Consider the following 13,592-nt stretch of genomic DNA (forward strand, 5'->3'; position numbering starts at 1 on the left):
ACCTCTTGCCCATCAGGCTGATACGGTGCCCTGGAAACATGGTGCTTTTGCACACCTCCTTGGGAAGGGTGTGTAGGAGAAGGACCACATGGTCACCAATATCCAAGGAAGTAGAAAGCTCCCGCACACTGTCTTCATTTGCAATTGTAGCTTTTTATTGTTTATTATGTTTCGGTCAGATGACCAGGCAATTTCAGCCAATTGATATGGGTGCCCTAACAGCAATGAGAAGATGTACAGTAGCTGACCTGCTCCAAGTATAACACCACTTCTGGTCTTTTCTCCTAACCCAGCAACCTATGAAAATAATGACATATAGCCCTATACACATAACGATTTCCCTTTTAGTGGCATCATGCAAATAACATGGGCCCTGCTCCGCCATGATCATAGCGTATATATTTTTTGATCTACACAGTTTCTCAGTCTATAATTTATATGGGCTATGTTCTAAGCAAATTGAGATCTTCTCCAGTCAGTGATATGCCCTGGTGTGACAGGAAGATCAATGGTGCGCGCGTGCTAGCACTGCATTTAACATGCCCTGCTGATAAATCAGCTTCCTGACCTTCGGTGCTGAGTATGTGCTGATAGCCCTGAAACTTGAGATTGCTCCGAAAAAACAACCTCGCGCTGGAGGGTTATGCACCGGGGTGGTTAAGACTACCTTGAAGGAAAAGGCGTGTGTGTGTGTGTGTGTGTGTGTGTGTGTGTGTGTGAGTGAGACAGAGAGACAGAGGGGGGGGGGGGGGGGGGGGGGGGGGGAGAAAGATTGTGAGTGTGAGTGTGTGTGTGTGTGTGTGTGTGTGTGTGTGTGTGTGTGTGTCTGTCTGACAACAAAAGGGGGAAAAGTCGTAAAAGTGATAGTCACCCGTAGTGCAGTGTTGATTGATAACACCCTCCTAGTGCATCTCTGTGCTGGCTCCTCTGAAAGCTAAAGCTGGGTGTACGGAATGCCAGCGAGCTTAATCAGTAAACAAACAGCAACAAAGGTTACCTAGAAATGCTCCTGCTCAAATACAACTCTCACCAAGGCTTTGACTCCCAACACCTTGCCAGAGAGACGATTCGAAACTCTCACCTCTGCGGGTTTCTGTAAGCTCTCTGAGCTTTAGTTGGCCTGGGTTCCTGTGTGGACTCAGAAGAGTGGCCACACTAGGCCGTGTGTTGGCATTGACAACTGGGAATGTGCACTGCACACAGCCACAGACTAGTCCAGGGGAAGTGCCATAAATTAGCCTTTTCATTCATTGCGATGGCTGCGGATCAGCTTGTGCACTTAGCCCAGGGAGTGCAATGCAAATTGGACACCGCTGCCATCTTAGCTTCACACGGCGTCCAGGTCCAGTGTTGGGCACACAAATGTGTCATTAGGGGGAAAGGCCTGGATGTCAATGAGGAGATTGCCTTTTGCTAACATATACAATTTCCGGGAGTCTGACCAAGCTGGGCGAATCGGACAGAAGCTAAACTAGTCAAAACCCTGTCCCCTTGGTAGGCAATTACCAGGGCAGAACCATTGAAGTGAATGGCTTCATTTGCAGCCCATCACTCTATTCATTAGATGGTCACTGCATGCAGTGTCTAAGTCTACATGGCTGTCAGTATGCACTATATATGCACTATATGCATTTGTTGGTCACATAAAGGCCGAGCAAGCTGATAATAGTCACACACTAAAGTAGGCCAGAAACCTAAATTGACATCATGGCATTAAACAGATAAAGGAAGCGCACACATTTGTTACACTGGCCTACTACAGTAGCCTGACCTAATGCAATGAGCTCTCCCATCTGTCTGGTTCCCAGACAAGGCCTACAGGGAATTAATCACAGCCCCTGTATGCCCTGACTCTAGTCGTACCTCTGAAGTGTTGGTTAAAGGCCAAGGGAAAAAAGAGTTGCATCAGTCCCAGCAGAATTTGCTCATCACCAATTGGCAGAGAGTGGTAGATTTTGTATTTTTTAAAAAAGGGTGTTAGCCATTGAGATGCCAAATGTGTTTCGATCACATTCAAACTCCTCAGGTCAAAAATATGGAAAAAGGGCATAGCAGGCTATTGTAGCGTAACCTGCATGACTTTACCATGTCAAGCATTTGACTTGGTGCTTGTGAAGAGCCTTAGTTGTATTTCATCAGACGTGTTTCAAGGGTCAAGTCATTCCAGAGCACAGGCCAAATCAAACAAGAAAATAACAGGTTGAATGCATATGTCCAGGTTTTCTCCTGAATAGGGGGAAACAATTCCAATATGCAATAAAGTTTAAGCTCAGAGCCTGACTCCACTGCTTCATGGCTAAAAATGAAAAAAGTAAAAAAGTGGGCAAATGCTGAGAGGGTGATGCGTCTGTGGATGTCATGAAAGTCCCAAAAGGTTGAGTCTATACTGTGGATATCATGAAAGTCCCAAAAGGTTGCAATTGCATCAGTATCATCCTTAGATTATTTTAAAGAGAGGATTACATCACATTACATTTGGTTGATGCTTTTTAACCAAAGTGACCCTCAACATGATAAACAATTTAAGGTAGAGTATGGTAAGTACGAGCTAGTGCATCAGTGAGTGCTGTTCCCATACAGTCAAGTGTCATTTCTAGTCAGGTGATAAGTGCTAGAATTAGCACGGTTGTAAGTAGAGCTACAAGAGGAGATATTACAGTATCTGAAGAGCTGGATCTTCAGGAGTTTTTCGAAGATGGAGAGGCTACACAGGTCCATCTGATGACCTTCCCAGATTCAAACCAATTTCCAGATCACCAAAAACCCAGGAAGCAACCGCGACCACTTAATCTGGCATGAGGGGGCCTTATAACATGACGACAGACAGGAGCATGGTTGTCAGAGTGTTGAACATTACCAATGGCTGCACTGATGGGGTCAGTGGCAGGTAGCTTGTCTTCTTTTACATTAAGTAAACAACTGCATTTAAAACCATTTAAAAAGATGTGCTTGCGGTACTTTCGAGTTTAATGTACTAATTTAAGATTGGTTTCATTAGTGATTCAGCACTTGGTAAAGTGAGTGAGGCATCCCCAGACCATCGGTCTGATGTCTGTCAGGCTAATGCTGAACCGCGGTTTAACTCTCAATATTACTGTAAACATGTAGGAACTGAAGAGACCAGTTGCTGGAGAATTCAGAATGAAAAGTTGCCCCATTCTTCCCCGTGAGACTATGCTCAACAGTCTGGCCCAGGAGCTTCAGAATCGTGTTTTCCTTTCCATGATGCACCTGAATGTGACAGGTCTGAATTGCAGGCAGGCTACTTTAACACCTGGACTCCTCCACTATGGAGCCATACTGTTGTAATATATGCAGGATGCAGTTTGGTGTTGTTTTCCACTTTGCCTTCAAGTCCATCTAAATGAGTTTGGGGCCAGATAAGACGACAGCATTTCTGGCTCGTGTAAAGGTGTTTTTCTTCTAGGCATAGTAGAATTTTAACCGACGTGTGGCTTGAACATCAAACTGTGTTCATAGACAATGGCTACTGGATGTTTTCCATACAATGATTTTCTTTCCAGAACAGGTCTGTTTTTAATCCAGCACAAATATCACAGCCACCCAATATTGTTATTCAACCCTGTCCTTTGTTTACAACGATTTCTCTGGATTCTCTGAACATTTGAATGATATTATGGAATAAATTTGATGAAAATCCAACAATTCTTCACAATTTCACATTGTTTTTATACTGTTGCTAACTTTGCCCACACAATTTGCCCCGTAATTTGCCTCTCTGAGATGTTATTTTTATACTCAATCATGGTGACGGATAACCTACTGTATTTCGATGAGAAATATTCCTCATGTTTTCTGTAACATTATAGAACTTTTCTGGCCTTTTGTTGCCCCCATCAACTTTTTGAGATTTGTTGCCAGCATCACATTCAAAATGAGTGTATTTTTCATGAAATAATGGGTCAGTCTCAATATTTGAAATGCTGTCTTTATCCTTTTTGAGGGGAGGGGTTGCACTTTACAGCTACAGTATCTACATTATTGTTTCAATTAAGTGAAACCTTAGTCTGGCTATCACCATACTATGCTCAATCTTTTAAGATTGAACATTAGTCTGGGGAGTCTGTGCTTTATTTCTACTGCACAAGCGGCGTGATCAATGGGCAATTTGGGCATAGTTCAAATGACTCTTTGTACGCTTTTGGATAGTCCTTCGACCAATCAGACCAAAGATCTGGGTGCACTTTTTGGATGAGCTAGTTTGTGTTTGGACCCAGCAGATGTGGACAGGAAGCAGGAGAGATGGATGTGCAGGTTAGAACTACGAGGCGAAATCCAAATCACCAGCAGATCAGGCAGGGTTTACCCATGAAACCTGTCTCTTTAGCCATTTACTATAGACACTCTAGGGATAGACAGTAGATCATCCATTGTGCCATTTTGAATGCAGTGAAGTGATGTGCTGAGGATGAGGCTTGAAGGCGAGGGATGCTAACAGACTGAACAAGCTTATTAAAAAGCCAGCTCTGCCATAGGAGGTGGTATTCAGCTGGATTCATGATGTGGTGACAGAAAGGAAGCTTCACATGCTAATAGGCATCTTGAACAACACCTCTCATCCCAATGATAGGCTGGTTGAGTTGAAGAGTAATCTCCCCCAAATGTTCCTCTGAGAGACACGGGAGGTCATTCCTTCTTATGGCAATCAAACTTTTCACCTCTTTGCCAGAGTAGGCCTACAGTGGCTGTTGTGATGTGACTATCTTATGATTATTATTATTTTATTTTTTTATATTTTTGTTCTATGTTTGTCTTTATTTACATGCACAGGACGGTGCTGTTGTGACAGTCAAATCTCCTTCGGAAAGAGTGAAGTATTTCTTCTGATCCCATTCTCTGTAGCCCAACATGGAGAACTCCTACGTGAGTCAGGAATAAGCTAGTAAAAGCATGCTCTCTGAGAGGAGCTTATGCTACTTCCACCTCTCTCCACTGAGCTCATCCCCAACCTTCAGTCAGTACCACTCTCCTCTTCCTGACTGGCCATCACCTCCTCTCAGAGGACGGGACGAGAGAAGTGAAGGGGAGGCCGCTTGAAAGGGAGTCTTGATCCACTCATAATCCAGCCTGACCTTTACTCCAGCACAGCTGGATGACGGGTTGGATCGCTGGCTGGATAACCGGACCGGCGACTGCTCCAGGTCGGCTGGGCTTGACAGCGCCGGGTTCCTCTGTGTCAAACTATCTGAACATAGAACCGTGTGATGATCAGTCGGTCGGCAAACTAACACGTTGCGTCTCGTCTGTTCCTGGGCTCGGTGACTCTGATCTAGACCTAAATGTTTAAAGGACGCTCGTACACACGCACCTGTTTATCTCCTAGCAGTCCCTAGCAGCCCAGCTCAACACAAAGGCGGCTGAACCTAAGGCCAGGCTCGTCTTCCCAGAGACCTCCCTGCTCCGTGGGGAGGTAGAGTGCATCAGAGGGAGGATTCCACTTCTGTGTTGAGGGCCGGGGCCGCATCAATACAGCCATCTCTGTGACTGCATGCACAAGCCGCAGCAAACATGCCTGAAAAGCCAGATGCCCTGTAGCATTCAAGTTCTCCCTGTTACATGTCACACGGAGTACAGTGACATTAAAGCCTGCTCGCTCACAGGTTTAATTTGTTATACAACACAACATGTGGTGTTCAATGAGAAAGCAGAGTAAGAGCAACCAAAGGTTATATTTACATTTGGAAACAAGAAAACCTGTCTTTGACAAGTATATAGTCTCTCTCCCTCACACTCTCTCTCTCTCTCTCACACACACACACACACATTTCTTCAAACCTGCTTCATGGATAACTTTCATGCTTTCAAAATAATATTATGCACATTTGTCTCTTTCTATTTGCTCGAGAATCTACAGCACTGATTCAGAGTGTAGCGACACTGAAAAAGTGCATTGGCTGCACATAGCCATGAAAATAATCTTTTGGCTCCATCTAGTGGAAGGAGTGTGAGCTAAGACTGTAGGGTCCTCCAATCACATCCTCCATGTGCACTTGTTCAGACAATGATCTCAACCATCAAGTAAAATTATCACTTATGGTAAAAACAAAAATTTCTGGATTTAATAAAGAAGTTGCCACTGTTGACAGTAGTAATGGCTGTAGGATAACTGAAGTTTTATTAATGGGCTGAATATGTTCTGTCAAATAATATGTTAGTTACAAAACACATTTCACTTCAACTGGGCACACATGTCCGTGTACATATAAAAGGCACTGTTTAGTACAGATATTTTTTAAGACTAAAACAGCACAGTTTCAAATGTAAGAAGGAGTTCTTTTAAGAGGTTGAACAGACATTTCAAAAGGGTACTTGGCGAGCCATCCGACACAAAAGGTAGCGCAGGTGTAAAACAAAGCAGAAATATTCCTATTATAAAATGTCCCAGAGGAAGTTCTACACTTGCAGAAATAATAATTAAAAAACAAAAACAACTCAAACACACTGATTACAAGTTACAACGTTTGTAGGGCTTTTTTTTACACAACAAAATGTGATTTTACACTCCAGACAAGAAATTACTCCATGAATTAAACTTGACTCCAAAAAACACATTGTTGCATTGGATGGAGGGGGAGTACTTAAACCACAACACACATTCTCCTTAATTAAAACACTTTTACAAACAATAAAATTTATATAAAACAATAACAGTGTAGATGCTACACAACAGTAGAAAATGCTGCATGTTTGAAAGCAGCTCAAAGGGCCAAACCAGCCTGGGTTCTGTCCAACAGAGGGCCACAGCGGGTCTCAGAGACCAGGCCCCTCCTGCTAAGAGCGCCGCACGAAACGACCCAAACGAGGGCAACGCAGCCCACCTCAGAGTGTGAAACGAGATAGAACCGCCCTGACTGGGAGCAGTGGTCTCAGAGGGCAAGACATCAGAGGTTTGACCTTGATCTCCTACGGATGCCGACTGCAGCGCATCAGACAGGTGCACGTCACAGCTGGAGAGACATGATTGGCGCTGGTGTCTACAGGGGTCAGCAGTGTTATTTCAGGAGCCCACAGTCTGATGATTACCCTCAATCATTCAACCCCATCCCACCTCCACAACAGAGGAAGGAGACTAGCGGAAGCCTCTTGCTTCCTGTAGTAGACTGTAATATTATGGGGCTTTTTTTTGTGCATGATTACTAGCGGTAGCTAAGCCTGAGTTCTGGAGAGAGTCAAAGTGTTTGTTGAAGCAGGGTGCTGGTTCAATGCTGTTAGAGGGGCGGGGTGGGCAGCTGAGGGGGCACATGGGGCAGGCAGGGCCTGTTGGGGCCGATCAGGTGTCTGGAGGGGGGGTACCAGGGGGGTATGTTCGGGCTGATCACAGCTCAGTGGTGTGCCCGCTCGCTCACCACGTCCTGCAGGCGTTTGAGCAGCACGTCCTCGCTCTCCTGGCACAGCCGCTTGGTGGGCGACTCCGTCTCGTCCCCCTCCATGGTGAACGCCCGCTTCCTGTTCACCCCGCCCTGGCGGATCATCCGGTTGATGTCACTCAGATCCTAGAGAGAGGAAACACAAGTAGGGTTCAAACCACTGCAAGCAACTGTAAACTGCGTTTCTCACAACCTTCAACCTTCTTCTATACAACCTGATATGATGCATCAAAACACTACACAATCTAATTTAGGTGTAGATTAAACCTCATCTAATTCACCCTGAGGAGGGCTGTTTGTTGCCGCTGCGCATGGGTTGTCACTCAGTTCACTTTTACATGTACTCTACATGTTTTTTATGGATTCAATTATGAAATAGCCGATAAAATAAAGGCTTTTTATATATTGTTTTTCTTCTTTCTTTAGAGCTACAAAATCTGTACCTGTAAGTGGTAACGTGCTATACATTTCTTAAATCTAAATATAAAATCATGAAATATTACAGAAATAATGATAATATGTAGCAGTCAACCTTAGACCAAAAACACACACAGCCAACATTTATGGGAACATCTGGGGGGCCTTCATATGCCAGGGCAGGGCAGGGCAGGGCAGGGCAGTGCAGGGCAGGGCAGGGCAGGGCAGGGCAGGGCAGGGCAGGGCAGGGCATGAGTCTGGGGACTGTACCTTGGAGGGGCTGCCGCTGAACTTGTATGTGTAGCTGGGGGTGAGGCAGGCGCCGTTCTTGTGGGGGGAGATGTAGATGGAGTGCCTCTGGGAGATCCGGCGAGGGGACAGGGGCTGCGCTCGCACCGACGGGAACGGAGACAACGGGGGCGCCTCCATCTGAGGGGGGGAGGCAGGAAGAGGGAGAGGGAGAGGGAGAGAGAGAGATTTCAAAAACAAACTCCTTAACCCAACACACACGCACACACACACACAGAATAACTCTAACTTCGTCAGTTGATCAATGCTCCCATGAGTCATGATGCACGCACATTAGAAGACTCAGCACAAACGCTGAACCTGCCGCGATCGAAAAAACAACAAGCCTGCGCTGGAATAAATCTCCAACCAGGGGAGGCAAGTTAAGTGCCAGGTTCACTTATGAACATGCCAGGTATTATGATGAAAACAGGCCATCTTGATTTCCTGCGCTCCGTTCATTACCTCTGGAGTAGAATTATTAGCCTCCGTACGGTAAACAAATGTGGAAATCAATAGGGTTCCCGCGGGGCGCGAGGGGAGATTTACATACCCGGCTGTCAGTGGTCGGCGTGGCGTATTTGAGGGCGAAGCCTTTCATCTTCAGGACGTACAGAGAGTTGTAGAATTGAATGAGGTCACCTCGCTCCTCTTCTGACTCCCGCTCGCCATTGGCTGTGCTTTCACCATTTTTACTTCCTTCCACTGGAGGGAGAGATAGAGAGAGAGACAGAGAAATAAAGAAATAAAAGAGGAAAGAAAGAGGGAGAGAGAGCATCTCTTCAGTATTCGACTCTTGATTCCAATAATGTTTCCCGGGGGCCTTCTTTAACCGCTATCAAAATAATCTGCCACAATGAAGTACAAAGTCCACTCCTGATGAACTGATACGGACACAGACACAGACACACACAGACACACACAGACACACACAGACACACACAGACACACACAGTAATGGGCTGAAGCCAACCCCTGAAATGACAAAAGAGCCTGCGGGTCCTGACACTGACACTGGCCTCTATTAAGAAGCCCATCTGTCCCTTTGCCCAATTCTATCAGGCTGCGCGCCTCCCTCCCAGGCATGGCACAATGAGCCGGCCGGCGCGCTCTCCGAGGGCCACAGGTGCGCCTAGTTAAGTGATGGGTTTCTCTAAGACTCCAGACCCCCGGGGCACCTACGGTGGGGGGCGAGGGACACAGGTTAAGTGTAATTACCCTCCTCTGCAGGCTGGTCCACCTCCATGTTCTCGTCCAGCGCCGCCGCCTCTTTGTACACCCTCCTCAGGAGGACACTGCGGTACACCTGGAGCGGCATGCAGAGGAGAGGAGAAGAGCGGTCAACACACACACACACACACACACACACACACACACACACACACACACAATGACTCATTTCCTTAGATGATCAGTGCTCCTATGAGTCATAGTGCTGGAAAAAGTGTCCTAAATCTCTAATCACTGACGGAACTATGGCTTTTTACCTCTGACATATTCTCACATACTCGACTCATCTAGAACAGTTTGCTTTTGCTAACAGCCATTGAAATCTGGGAGCTGTAGGTCAGACAATAGTCACTGCTGGACAACAAATGAGAGGCTTGGAGAGAGGCGCCTCGAGCAGGTCGCCATGCCGACATCAATAACAACCCTGCAACCTAGAGGGCTGAGGATAGGGAGGCAGCCATCATCTGTCTCCATGAGAGAGAGAGAGAGAGAGAGAGAGAGAGAGAGAGAGAGAGAGAGAGAGGGAGAGAGAGAGAGAAAGACAGCCAGACAAACAGAAAAGCGAGGGAGAGAGAAAAAGAAAGAGAGAGAGAGAGTGCGCTTTGCTTACATGACTGCTGGCTTGTGGCTGGCTGCGGTAGCACTTCATGATGTCCTGGAAGGTGTGGTCCTCTTTTGTAATCTGAGAAAGAAAGAACCATTTTCATTCCACATGACAAGACTGCAAACAAACGGTGCTCTGCTCATCAGGATAAGAGTGGCCCGTTCTCTACAAGCTAAGTGCTCTATTATGAGATTAGGAGACTGCACAGGTCAATACCAGTCATAGAAAAAGAGTTTTTTAAGAATTGAAAATCAGAATGATAGATTAACAGTCCAGTGCTGCACTGAGGGGTGAGCAGTAATGGTGCTAGTGTAGTGGATAAGGGACGGGGCTAGCACGCAGTCGAGGGGAAAGTTGTGGGTTCAATTGCCGGCTTCCACCATTGTGCCCTTGAGCAAGGCACTTAACCCAGTGTTGCCCTGGGGACAATAGTCCTTGGATCATAATAATATCACAAATATGTAATATAACAATATAATATCATAATAACTATGTAATATCATATGTAAGTGGCTTTGGAACCCCTGTGCTATCTGAGTGCTGTAACTTCCCAAATAATAGCCGCAGTTTATACAGTGACTTAGAAAAAAAAATTCAGCTATGAGGTTAATACAGGGGGGCAGTTAATATAGTATTAATATGGTTTCGTTTCATTTAACTTGCATAAAACACTGTCCTGCAGCTTCTACATAATGCGGCTAATACACAGGAAACTGCTGTGTAGCATATATCAAATGTGAGAGCGCGCCCTGTCCTGCCTTTGAGATGATGTAGACGGCACAGAGCAGCAGCTGGTCCAGGTGCCGGTCCTTCATGAGCTCGGTGCTCTGGAGGATGGAGTGCTCGAAGCACGTCCAGATCTTCCCCCGCAGCTCCGGAGAGATGTCCAGCTTCAGACACAGGTCCCGCAGACGCACGCTGGCCAGGTGATACACCTGCGGGAAGGGACAGACAGGACACGCAGGGCTGAGTACGGCAGGGTGGCACAGATGGCAAAGTGGGACTATTATTGCCAGACTCCCCTATTATCGTGTATGTGTCACTTAATACGCATTTCTATACAAACTAAGACGGGGGAATTGGTAAAGAAACGCAAGCACCCACACCTTAAGTGTATCTAAATGAGCTATGTACCAAAAATTACATTTCACCGTGACTCAAAGAGCTGTAAAGCAGTGTTGTAAGGTTGGGAGCTCCAGTGGAATTTTGATTAGCGTCGGTGTAGTAACCGTTGGTGTACAGTGAGAAAGGGCGAAAATAGGCACACCACCAGGCCAGCACTAAACTCGGAGCGTGGTAAACAAAACTATATTTCAGGAGGTAAAAGCCCCGGCAAAAAACAAACCAGATTTAGTTCAAATCTACACACCTATGGCTACTGAAAAAAGTAAGGTTCATTTATCCTCGTTATTAACGTTATTTTAATGTATTAAAAAACATCGTTGTTTTAGAATTTCCGAACAAAAGGGGTGATAATTGGTGTCGTTACGATATGTGCTTTAGGGATGTTAACATATTGAAAACTGTAATCAGATGCCTTTAGAATTTGGAAGTTAACTGAAGTGAAAAGTATGCTTTTTTGTGCTTTCAGATAATTAAGTCTATCCATAGCGCTGTCTGAGGTCTGAGAATACAAAATAAATCTTACATAATGACAGAGTTAACTGATGTCTGAGGAAAATGTAAATGTCACAGCAGAATATGTCAGTTCACTGAAACCCTGTTCATACATCTTGCCTCCTCTAGCTACAGTAGGTTGGCATTCTCTCCTGCCAGTCCTTGTAATAATGCACATCCCCATAAGGGACATTTATGCTTTGTACACCTCACTCTCCACCTCAGCTGTTGTGTGGTGACTGTTTGGCTGCCGTGCATCACCTAGGTGGGTGCTACATATTGGTGGTGGCTAATGATGTCCCCCTTCACTGAAAAGCGCTTTGGGTGCCTTGAGAAGCACTAAATGACAAATGCAATGTGTTTTTGCTTTAAATGTGCTATATTCCTGTGTGATAAATGCAGTGTGTTTTTGCTTTAAATGTGCCCTAATTTCTGTGTGATAAATGCAGTCTGTTTTTGTTTTAGATGTGCCGTATTCTTGTGTGATTTGAGCTAATTGAAATGCAGCGTGTGTCCTGCGTTTCGGTGGGTGTCCTGTCCTGCTGTGTCCTGCTGCTCGCTCCTCACCTTCCTGAAGAAGAGCGCCAGGGAGCCGGTGCGGCGCGGCTTGTTGGATTGGGGGTCGACGACGACGGGCGCCGCGGTGATCGGGGCCGCCACGTGGCGACTGGGGGAGGCCGTCAGCAGCACCTGAGCCGTCAGGGGGGACACGTCGCTCGACTGCACCTGGATCACCGTAATGCCGCCCATACCGTCGTTCTTCACATCTGGAAAGCACAACAGGACGTCAGCAACATCATTATCACCGTACGCCGCAGGGGCACGATTTAATCAGGAGTGAGACAAGGTAGAGATACAGCACACTGTATTTGGATGGGTCCCTACACACCATCTGCAGATGCTCAGGTTATAAACTATCTATCTGCCAAAACTCTGCCAGCTACAATTCATGGTTAAGGTTAGAGGCTGGGTTTGGTGAAGGTGAAACAATGAGAAAGTCTTAACTTGAATTTCAACAGATTATTTGTAAAGAGATAGTAGTAATCATTGTTTAGCATTGGTATTTGATGACCTGACATCACACGGCACACACGCACACATATACGCACACACACACACACACACACACATATACGCATACACACACACACACACACACACAGGTTTGAGAGGGAGGGCTGAGGCAGCCATACTTGGGATGGGTATGTTGAGCTGCTGGCCGTTGGCGGTCATGGAGAGCATGGTGGTGGCCTGGGTGGTGAAGGTGGACTGCGTGGTGAAGGTGGACTGTGTGGTGAAGGTGGCCTCGTGGCACGTGGGGATGATCTTGATGGGCGTCACCGAGATCCGCTTGATGGGCGACGAGGGCTGAGCGTCGTCCCCAAACAGCCGCCGCTTGGCACTGCCCGCAGCAGGAGAGCTGTAGCGGTCGTGCAGGGAGATGGGAGATGGGGGAACGTCTGAGGAGGGGGAGAGGGAGAGAGAGGGAGAGAGAGAGAGGGGGAGAGGGAGAGAAGTAGAAAGAGATATGAGAGAGAAAGATATTTGATTTATTCGCAATTCAAATCAAGTCAATTCAATTCAATACAGGAAGGAAGTCATTATGCTTAGCTAGTGCTCCTAGCGGAATTCCAAAAGCAGCTGGAATCAAATGGAGCAGATAAACTAGCATCTACTGTACGCTTACATTTACATGGATTCATTCAGCAGATGCTCCTGTGGAACACTGACTTACAGTGCAGGGAAGAGATGCAAAGGCATTAAGCATTTGTCTTTTTAGTCTCAGCAATTGTGCTGCTTACAGGGCTCCCTCACATTCTACAGCATCTCTGTAGCATGTCCTTCCAAGTAAAGTTAGAAGTTATCTTGCTGAATGGAGATTGGATTTTCTGATCCAGTAAGTTTGCCCAATATCACACTGATACGGCTCCTGAGTATCGGTTCGCTTCATCCCTTGAAATCTCCCGTTTTAAGTGCAGTGGCTGAATCAATACATGGCTGGATTTCTACTTCACTTTTCACAGTTTTTTCCAACATGTCGTTTCCAA

General features: G+C 46.1%; 1 protein-coding gene across 1 annotated transcript in view; it reads right to left on the reverse strand.

Moving 5' to 3' along the window:
- Window positions 1-6,110: 6,110 nt before the first annotated feature.
- rbl1 (retinoblastoma-like 1 (p107)) overlaps window positions 6,111-13,592 on the reverse strand; it is a 16,594-nt gene continuing 9,112 nt past the window's right edge. Inside the window, exons 15-22 of the mRNA XM_062544641.1 lie at window positions 12,738-13,004; window positions 12,112-12,311; window positions 10,686-10,862; window positions 9,934-10,005; window positions 9,312-9,399; window positions 8,647-8,798; window positions 8,076-8,234; window positions 6,111-7,514 (exon numbers count right to left, since the gene is read on the reverse strand). Coding sequence (XP_062400625.1) covers window positions 7,344-7,514; window positions 8,076-8,234; window positions 8,647-8,798; window positions 9,312-9,399; window positions 9,934-10,005; window positions 10,686-10,862; window positions 12,112-12,311; window positions 12,738-13,004 — 1,286 coding nt within the window. The 3' untranslated portion in view covers window positions 6,111-7,343. The remainder of the gene's footprint in view (window positions 7,515-8,075; window positions 8,235-8,646; window positions 8,799-9,311; window positions 9,400-9,933; window positions 10,006-10,685; window positions 10,863-12,111; window positions 12,312-12,737; window positions 13,005-13,592) is intronic.

This window comes from Sardina pilchardus, chromosome 9, assembly GCF_963854185.1.
Source record: "Sardina pilchardus chromosome 9, fSarPil1.1, whole genome shotgun sequence".
Classification (NCBI taxonomy): domain Eukaryota; kingdom Metazoa; phylum Chordata; class Actinopteri; order Clupeiformes; family Clupeidae; genus Sardina; species Sardina pilchardus.